At 49.9% G+C, this 10,106-nt stretch overlaps 1 protein-coding gene across 1 annotated transcript; it reads right to left on the reverse strand.

Moving 5' to 3' along the window:
- Positions 1 to 2,401: 2,401 nt before the first annotated feature.
- On the reverse strand, positions 2,402 to 9,726 carry islr2 (immunoglobulin superfamily containing leucine-rich repeat 2). Its single transcript, XM_080216051.1, has 3 exons — positions 9,641 to 9,726; positions 9,396 to 9,503; positions 2,402 to 5,549 (listed from the first exon to the last, which is right to left on the reverse strand). The coding sequence occupies exons 2-3, from the start codon at positions 9,423 to 9,425 to the stop codon at positions 3,507 to 3,509; spliced, it is 2,073 nt and encodes a 690-aa protein (XP_080072177.1). The 5' UTR covers positions 9,426 to 9,503; positions 9,641 to 9,726; the 3' UTR covers positions 2,402 to 3,506.
- Between the last annotated feature and the right edge of the window lie 380 nt (positions 9,727 to 10,106).

Consider the following 10,106-nt stretch of genomic DNA (forward strand, 5'->3'; position numbering starts at 1 on the left):
GATTGGCACATGGTAGACCTGTCGTGCAGTGGGTCAGTAACAGAAGATTCTGCCACTTGTAGAGACGTGACTCTGTACTGTAGAGGTCCACCCATTGTACAAACATGTTGTAAGTTGGCTCAAACCCACGGCCCCTACATCTAAAAGGGCAGCAGATACATGCTAACACCAGCAGCTGAAAGCTTTTCTCCAAGCCACCCGCCATCCTGACTTGGAAATATGTGGATCAACGCAAAATACTGCAAATCTGAAACAAAAGCAATAAAATGCTGGAAAAATCTCAGAAGGACTGACAGTATTGGGTGACATGGTAGCACGGTGGTTAGTACTGCTGCTTCACAGCTCCAGGGATCTGGGTTCCATTCCCAGCTTGGGTCACTGTCTGTGTGGAGTTTGTATGTTCTCCTCGTGTCTGCGTGGGTTTCCTCCGGTTTCCTCCCACAGTTCAAAGATGTGCGGGTTAGGTTGATTGGCCATGCTAAAATTGCCCCTTAGTGTCCTGAGATGTGTGGATTAGTGGGTAAATATGTAGGGATACGGAGGTAGGGCCTGGGTGGGATTGTGATGGGTGCAGTCTTGATGGACTGAATGGCCTCTTCCCTACTGTAGGGTTTCTCTGATTCTTTCTGTGGCGAGAGAAGCACACTGGTGAGGGGTCATCCAGACCTGAAATGTTGGATCAATTCTCTCTCCACAGATGCTGTCAGACACGCTGAGATTTTCCAGCTTTGGTCTGTTTTTTGTGTTGGAAATACATAGGCCTTTCCTTCATTGTCGGTGACGTGATGGCACAGAGGGTTAGCACAGCTGCCTCACAGCACCAGGGACCCGAGTTCGATTCCTGGCCTTGGGTCACTGTCTGTGTGGAGTTTGCGCATTCTCCCGGTGTCTGCGTGGGTTTCCTCCAGGTGCTCCCTGTATCTTGAATTCTGTGGGACCCAGAATGTCCCATCTCTGGGGGGGAGGGGACTGTAACCTGGAGGTAGTCATCCCCCCATCGTCTTAGAAAATTCTCCCTCCCCCATTACAGAGGTGGTACAGTGGTTAGTGCTGCTGCCTCACAGTGGTAGGGACCCAGGATTGATTCCAGCTTTGGGTGACTGTGTGTAGTTTGCACTTTATGTGGGTTTCCTCCGGATGCTCTGGTTTCCTCCCACAGTCCAAAGATGTGCAGGTTTAGGGGATTGTCTAGGCTAAATTGCCCCTTAGTGTCCAAAGGTTGCAAATCTACTGTCCTCACCCAGTCTGGCCTACATGTGACTCCAGACCCACAGCAATGTGGTGACTCTTTGTTGCCCAATGAAATGTTCCATCAAACCATGCAGTTCAAGGGTAATCAGGGGAGACGGTTCCGATGGTCGGTTTAGGAAGTTAGTCAGCAGGGCTTGGTGGGTGGCTATGGGTGCAGGGGTAGTTGGGGGTGTCCCATTTTATTTTGGGAGGATAGTCAGGGGGTTCATGTGGGAGAGGGGTGGAGATGATGTCCAGTACTGCAGTTATCCAAGAGTTAGAATGATAGGATCCTTACCGCACAGAAGAGGCCATTTAGCCCATCGGGTTTGTACTGACTCTCTGGCAGTGTGATTTGCCCAGGCCCACCCCCATCCTATCCCTGTAACCCCGCATTTTCACCACGGTTAATCCATCCAACCTACACATTCTGAGAAAGTAAGGGATACTTTAGCATGGCCAATTCACCTAACCTGCACATCTATGGACACTAAGGGACAATTTAGCATGGCCAATTCACCAAACCAACACATCTTTGGACATTAAGAAGTCTCACAACACCAGATTAAAATCCAACAGGTTTATTTGATAGCACAAGCTTTCGGAGCACTGCCCCTTCATCAGGTGAGTTTAAGCTGATGTTGTGAGACTACTTACTATGCCTACCCCAGTCCAAAGCCGACAATTCCACATTATCTTTGGACACTAAGGGGCAATTTAGCTCGGCCAATCCAACTAACCAGCACGTCTTTGGACTGTGGGAGGAAATCCATGCAGACACAGGGAAAACATGAAAACTCCACACGGACAGTGACCCAAGGCTGGAATCGCACCCACTGTGCCACCATTGGGGCATCTCAATGGTAGGGGAGGAGGGCACCTTCTGGGGGGGTGGTTGGGCAAGATACCTCTGAGGGTACAACCCCTGGAGATGGGGAGTTCTGGGTCCCACAGGAGTCCAAGGGACATCTAAAGAAGGCAAGGCCATCAATAATGGAGTGAATTTACACCAATGAAAAGTGAACATCATCAATTCCATGGAATGAAGATTTGGGAGCGATTCCGAATAAGGAATTGGATCTGCAGTTTGCTGAGAGGTTTTTTGTTTTGTTTAGTTTAATTTATTGATTACAGAGATAGCCTCATATCAAAACTGAAGGTAGGAGCATGAGTTGATCGGGGTTAAAGCAGACACACACACACCAGAACCCACAAGTAGATGGCCCAATCGCAGCAGCGATGTTACCCCTTCCCACCACCCCCCTTCCCCCAGGTTAACACCGAATAAACTCTGCGCTCACAAGGGCACAAATAAGAAGACATCACTGGGCATTATATCAAATCGACTAATCTCGTTTAAACACCAACACAGACTCAGTTCCGGCAGCGAGTGCGAAACCGCAGGATCGGTGGGGAGAAGGTAACTCAACAACATTGCACTTGTAAAAACACCAAGATATCACACACAACACTATCACTTCAGCTTAACTGTGGGGTTCATTAATAGATAGATAGATAGATAGATAGATAGATAGATAGATAGATAGATAGATAGATAGATAGATAGATAGATAGATAGACAGACACAGAGAGATAGATAGACAGATAGATAGATAAAGAGAGATGGATGGAGATAGATAGATAGACAGATAGATAGACAGATAGGCAGACAGGTGGATAGACAGATAGATAGATAAAGAGAGATGGATGGATAGATAGATAGATGGATAGATAGATAGATAAAGAGTGATAGATAGATAGAAAGACAGACAGATAGACAGAAAAAAGATAAACAGATCGAAAGAAAGAAAAAAAGACATTCACGAAAGCTTATCTACAGGGATAATAATGAATGGATGGGTGGATGGATGGATGGACGAATGGACGTATGGAGGAGGAGACTCTAAAAAAGGAGAGAACAAAGTGGCTGTGGTTCTGTCCAGAAAGCACCAGTAGATCTTGATAAATATTCCTGGACCTGATCTCCAAAGTTGGTCAGGATTGTATGTTTCCATCTGTCCCCACTTGGTTCTGTGGAATGTTCCCTCTGGATGTCTGGATTGGTCTCTCTCCCTTTCTCTGGAATAATTCTTTTATTCCCAGAGTCAATAACAACAATCCTGGAATGATGGGGGTTGGGTGGCGGGGGGAGGTTAGGGGGCCACAGGATTGGTGCTGTTTTCTGTGGTTTTGTTTTGGAAGGTGGGTGGTTTTGGGGGCTGGTTTTCCATTCTCCAGTTTAGGGCACGGTTTCCCCTCCTCTCGCCGGCAGTGAGTCAGCGCACGGGCCGCCGGTAATTGCCATTAATCTCCTGGCTGATGTTGATAGCCTCGGCTCCCAGGGGCAGCCGGTCGCTGTACTCAGAGGTAGCCTCAAACTCCTCCTGGTTGGCTTTGCTCTGGGAGGCGGGGATGGAGCCTTCAGCGGCCACACTCGCTCCCTCCTCCTCTTCCTCCTCCTCCTCCTCCTCCTCCACCTCCTCCTCCTCCTGCCCGGCCTCACTGGCCGGATAGAGCTTCTGGGAGGCTGGGCTGCTCTGGAAGAGGCTGCCTGGGTTCCTCTCCACCTCCCGGGGGAGTTGAGTTTTCATGATGAGTTTGTAGGTCTTGCCCCGGTACTTGTACAGGAGGTGACAGCAGGTTGCCCCCAGAAGGGGGATGGTGGCCAAACCTAGCAAGAAACAGCTGACCACTACCATAATGAGCAGGGACGGGACCTTCCTCCGGGTTGTGAAGACCACTTGGACCTGGCAGTCAGCGCCGGTGTAGGTGAGGCACAGGGTGTAATTGGAGCCCGGGTTCAAATCCTGGAAGCGATAAGAATTGACCCCGCTCTCAATCATGGACCACTGGACCAGGGCTGCACCCTGGGGCCCCGACTGGGTGCACAGATACAACATCTTCAACTTACTCTTGGGAGAATTCAGGAAAGGGGTCAACCTCACCCTGGCGTCCGTCTCGCTCACCTCCAGGGCAATCACACCAAAATCGAAGGTGTGTTGCTTCATCTGCCAGCTCTGGTTGAAGGCGTGATTGGAGATGTAGTGACTCCCCCCGCTCTGCGAGCAGATGCGGGCAGCGGGGGTGGCAGAGGCAGCCGGGACATTGGTGGCGGCCGGCGTGCCCTCTGGCCTCCCCTTCCCTCCTGGCTTGAGGACGCTGTTCTTGACCGTCTTGGGGTAGGGCTTGCCCCCGCCACTGGGGCTCAGGATGGGGCCCTTGCTGTAACCGGGGTCATGCTTGGGAGCTGTTGAAGAAGGGGCCACCACAACGTTGAGGGAGGAATGGTTGCTGCCCATTGAGTTGGTGGCGAGGCAGGTGTAGCGACCCTCAGCGGACTGGGTCAAGCGGGGGATGAGGAGGGTCCCGTTCTTGAGAAGGACAAAGCGATCCTCACTCGGTTTAGCCTTCAAGCTCTCGGCCCTCACCTCCTCCTCCTCCTCCTCCCCCTCCTCCTCATTGGCCTCATTCAACTCAATCTCCTTGTTGGCTGTACGGATTTTCCATTGGATGTCAGGAGCGGGGTTCCCACTTGCGTTGCAGTGTAAGGCCAGGCTGGACCCCTCGGCAAACTCTGCCCTGGGGTTACTGGGCTGCCAGGTGAGTGAGACCCCCGGAGCCTGGCAATGCAATTCGGGCAGTTCCACCACCGGGGTCCCGTTGAGCCTCTTGGGCTCCGAGCACACTATATCCTGCCTCTCCGGGATGGAGATGAGGGCCTTAAGGATCCAGCCCTTCAGCCATTCCAGCCGGCAGCCGCAGGAGAAGGGGTTGCTGTAGATCTGCAGGTGGGACAGGGAGGTGAGGCTGTCAAAGGTGCCCTCGTGCAGGGTGTGGAAGCGGTTGCTGTTGATGCGGAGGGAGCGCAGGTCCTTGAGGTTGGTGAAGGAGTCCCTGGGGAGGTTGGCCATCAGGTTATTGTTCATCTTGAGGAGCTGGAGGGCGGTCAGGTTGCCCAGGTCGCCCCAGGGGAACTCCACGATCTGGTTGTGGCTCAGGTCCAGGTTCTTCAGCTGCAGTAGAGGGGCAAGAGTGCCCTCCTCGATCCTGGCAATCTCGTTGTGCGCCAGCCACAGGGAACTCACCTGCAGCACGTCGGAGAAGGAGTCCCGGAGCAGGGACTGGATCTTGTTGGCAGAGAGGCTCAGGGTGGTGACATTGTGGGGCAGACCCGCGGGCACCGCTGCCAGGTTCTTGTAGGCGCAGTCGGCGAACTGGTGCGAGTACTTGTCCTGGCACACACAAGGCTCCGGGCAAGCCTGGGCAATGCCAAGAACAGCCAGGCAACAACACAGCAATTTAAGAACCATCTTCATCCTCTGAAAGACAATCGAAGACCAAAGGTTAACACTTTCATATTATTCATCCCATTCCAAGCCCCCTTCCCCCCCCCCCAAACCTGCTATAGCACAATAGTGGGTTTCCTCCGAGTGCTCCAGTTTCCTCCCACAGTCTGAAAGACGTGCTGGTTAGGGTGGACTGGCCGTGCAAAATTCTCCCTCAGTGTACCTGAACAGGCACCGGAGCGTGGCAGCTAGGGAATTTTCACAGTAACCTCATTGCAGCGTTAATGTAAGCCTACTTGTGACTAATAAATAAACAAGAGGAGACCATTCGGCCCATCATGCCTGTACCTTCCCTTTGAATGAAATGTGTAATTAGTGTTACCGTCTACCTTCCTCTCCTACAGCCCCCCTCCCAAAGGATCCACTTCATCCAATTCCCTTTTGGAAATTGAGTCTGCTTCCACTGCCCTGTAGGAATGTCAGATTTCAGTTCTTAACTCTCTGCCTCAGAGAAAATAAACTTCTTCAACACCCATGCACCCCCCCCGCCACCCCATCATACCCCAGCTACTCACTATTTAATAAAAATTTGATTTGATTTATTATTGTCACATGTATTAGCACACAGTGAAAAGTATTGTTTCTTGCGTGCTATACAGACAAAGCATACCGTTCATAGAGAAGGAAAGGAGAGAGTGAAGAATGTGGTGTTACAGTCATAGCTAGGGTGCAGAAAAAGATCAACTTAATGCGAGGTAGGTCCATTCAAAAGTCTGGCAGCAGCAGGGAAGAAGCTGTTCTTGAGTCGGTTGGTACGTGACCTCAGACTTCTGTAACTTAAAAATGAATGATCACAGGCTACATGGCGGTACAGTAGGTTAGCATTGCTGCCTCACAGCACCAGGGACCCAGGTTCGGTTCCCGGCTTGGGTCACTGCCTGTGCAGAGTCTGCACGTTCTCCCCATGTCTGCGTGGGTTTCCTCCGGGTGCTCCAGTTTCCTCCCATAGCCCAAAGATGTGGGAATTAGGTGGATTGGCCATGATAAATTGCCCTGTTTTGTCAGGGGTCGAAAGGGAAAATGCTGGAAAATCTCAGCAGGTCTGGCAGCATCTGTAAGGAGGGAAAAGAGCTTATGTTTCGAGTCCAGATGATCCTGATGCTTTGATAAAGGGTCATCTGAACTCAAAATGTCAGCTCTTTTCTCTCCTTACAGATGCTGCCAGACCTGCTGAGACTTTCCAGCGTTTTTTCTTTTGGCTTCAGATTCCAGCATCCGCAGTAATTTGCTTTTACTTAGTGTCAGGGGGACTAGCTAGTGTAAATGCATGGGGTTATGGGGATAAGGCCTGGGTGGGATTGTGGTTGGTGCAGACTCAATGGGCTGAATGGCCTCCTTCTGCACTGTACGATCTACCTGAAATATGGGTGCCTTCTGATTACAGGGGAAATAATTTCTCTTTTATTTACTCCTATTCCAAGCCTTTTGATAATATTCCAACTTCCCTCAATGTCTTCCCAGCCCATTTCTCCCTCCCTCTCCCTCTCTCTGTCTGTCCACAGAGCCGAATACTCAGGAAACCAGTTTCTAAATAGGTTCTCAAGAGCCCAGCATTAACACACGATAATATCCGACTGAAGCAACTAACCCACTTCTCAACAATTGTGTCCTCTCTCGACGCACACACTCTGTATCGACACACACTCAAATGTGCCAGAACCCCGTCTCCTTCTTAGCAGAGAGAGAGAGAGAGAGATGGCAATAATTACTAGTTAAGGTAACAGGATTTCATTTGTTGAAAGTTTTGGAATGAAGAGTTGGGGAGGAGAGAATTATTTGAAAAGCAAATTCTGTCAAAAAAAAAGACATGCGAATCTTGGTTCAAATTCAGGCATTCTGGGCTGAAATCATTTGATGTTAAATTCAAAAGGATTGATTTGGGTTTTTTTGAACTAATAGGTGGGATAGAAAGATCAGCCAATTGTTTAAAAATTCCATTGTCCCCCGCTCCCCCCCCACCCAACCTTTCTATCCAAAAGTAAACTACCCACAGCGGACAAAATAACAGGCAGGCAAGTTTTTTCTTATAATGTATTCTTGGGATGTTGGGCATCGCTGGCTAAATCCAGCATCTATCACCCATCCCTAATTACCCCGTGAGAAGGTGGTGGGTGACTCACTAGAGTGGCGGCACAGTGGTTAGAACTGATGCCTGACAGTGCCAGGACACGGGTTCGATTCCCAGCTTGGGTCACTGTCTGTGTGGAATCTGCACATTCTCCCCACGTCTGCATGGGTTTCCTCCGGGTGCTCTGGTTTCCTCCCACAGTCTGAAAGACGTGCTGGTTAGGGTGCATTGGCTGTGCTAAATTCTCCCTCAGTGTACCCGGACAGGCGCCAGAGTGTGGCGATCAGAGGATTTTCACAGTTGCTTCATTGCAGTGTTAATGTAAGCTGACTTGTGACACTAATTATTAAAAATAAATGAAAGAGAGCCAGGGGTCGGTACACCCACAGTGCTGTTAGGAAAGGGATTTCAGGATTTTTCACCCACACTAAAGAAACAGCAATATAGAGTGGTACAGTGGCATAGTGGTTAGCACTGCTGCCTCACAGCACCAGGGACATGCGTTCGATTCCGGCCTCAGGTCACTGTCTGTGTGGAGTCTGCACATTCTCCCCATGTCTGTGTGGGTTTCTTCCGGGTGCTCCGGTTTCCTCCCACAGTCCAAAAGATGTGCAGGTTAGGCGGATTGGTCGTGTTAAATTGCCCCTTAGTGTCAGGGGGGAATCAGCAGGGTAAATGTGAGGGGGTTAGGGGTTAGGTTGATTGGCCATGCTAAATTGCCCCTTAGTGTCTGGGAGACTCAGCAGGGTAAATATGAGGGGGTTACAGGTTAGGTGGATTGGTTGTGTTAAATTACCCCTAAGTGTCAGGGGGAATTATCTGGGTAAACATGAGGGGGTTAGGTGGATTGGCCATGCTAAATTGCCCCTAAGTATCAGGGGGAGTAGCTAGATGTAAATAGGTGGGTTACGGGAATAGGGCCTGGGTGGGATGATTGTCGGTGCAGACTCGATGGGCCAAATGGCCTCCCGTGCACTGTAGCGATTCGATATTTCCCAAGCCATAAATCCGCAAGTTGTCATGTTGAACATTTTGGGGAGGGTAATATTAAACACTCGAAATACAAGATTGGTTTCAAGGAGCAGACAGAAGCTCCTGAATAATTCTGCCGCGATGGACAATTGTCTGAGCATACAGCGCATTATTGCGACTAATTCCAAATATCCCAGCTTTTGTGCTCATTCTTTTTCCCCTAACCTCTAATTCAGAATTTGGGAATTAGCTAGTTTTGTTTTTGGTTACTAATTAGCGACAAGATTTCTAACAATCGCGCCGGTGGCTGGGAGCGCAGGAGTGTTATCAGGGTGAGATTGACACTGTATCAAATTATAAAACCTATCGGCAAATCAAAGGCTTCTTGTTTAGGTGGTGGGGTGTGGGGGGGGGGAGATGATTGCAATCGAAAAATTGTGCTTAATAATACAGGATCATTTCTCAATCGTTAAGCACTGGGTTTAAACCAATTCTCGGTCACAATCCCCAGAATTCGTTCCTGGGCTACTTTATTCTTCATTTTGGAGGGTGGGTGGGTGTTATATATGTAATTAAATATTAATTCGGGGATAATCAGCGTGTATGTGTGTCTCTCTTTCTCTTTCTCAGACGCATCACAGAGAATTTTGGACCAATTTGAAGACTATTTGATTCCTAATAAATTGAATTTTGATATTAGACCACATGTAGGTTGGGGGAAAAAAAGCGATTAAATTGTTATATTACTGATGCCCGACTTCCTACTTGTTTTGTTTTACCTTTGTACTATGTTTCTGGTCCGTGGACATTGTTGCAGGCACATTCCCCGCGTCACAAACTCGATTTTAACTCCAAGGTTATCGAAATTTTCTGTTTCATCTGGATGTCTGGAATTAAGGAAGGTGGGATCAGGGGGTTAGATTTCACCTCTCTTTACCGTCTGGAGCAAGAGTTTTGATGGCTTCTCTCGGTGTAGAAACACGCCCGTCGGAATGCGAGCCCCCACCCCACCCCAGTCACTTACCCAGTTCGGGGTAAAAGCGGCGAAGCGGCGGCTCCCACCCAGCGCAACTTGTTCAGTCTCCGGGCTGGGATCTTCCTGGGGGAGGCTGGATTATAGCAGGAATTCCACACTGCAGCGTGGCTGTTTTGGGGAGAGGGTGTTGTGTGTATAAGGGGTGGGTGGCCGGACGAGGGGGTAGGGGACACACACACACACACACACACACACCCTTTGCCTGAGCTGTCAGTTTTGGCTGGGATCTCCAAGGCGCGCTCCCGCCAGCCCCGGGAGCGCGCAGCCTCTCCCAGGTACCGAACCTCCCCTTTGCAATGACAGTCTGGAGGATGAAAGGAGGGAGTGTGAGAGAGAGAGGGAGAGAGAGAGAGGAAGAGAGAGTGTGTGTGTGTGTGTGAGAGACAGAGACAGACAGACAGACAGAAAGAGAGAGAGGGAGAGAGTGAGAGAGTGTATGTGTCTGAGACAGAAA

The sequence above is a fragment of the Carcharhinus amblyrhynchos genome, chromosome 32 (assembly GCF_965287045.1).
Source record: "Carcharhinus amblyrhynchos chromosome 32, sCarAmb.v2.hapA, whole genome shotgun sequence".
Taxonomy (NCBI): domain Eukaryota; kingdom Metazoa; phylum Chordata; class Chondrichthyes; order Carcharhiniformes; family Carcharhinidae; genus Carcharhinus; species Carcharhinus amblyrhynchos.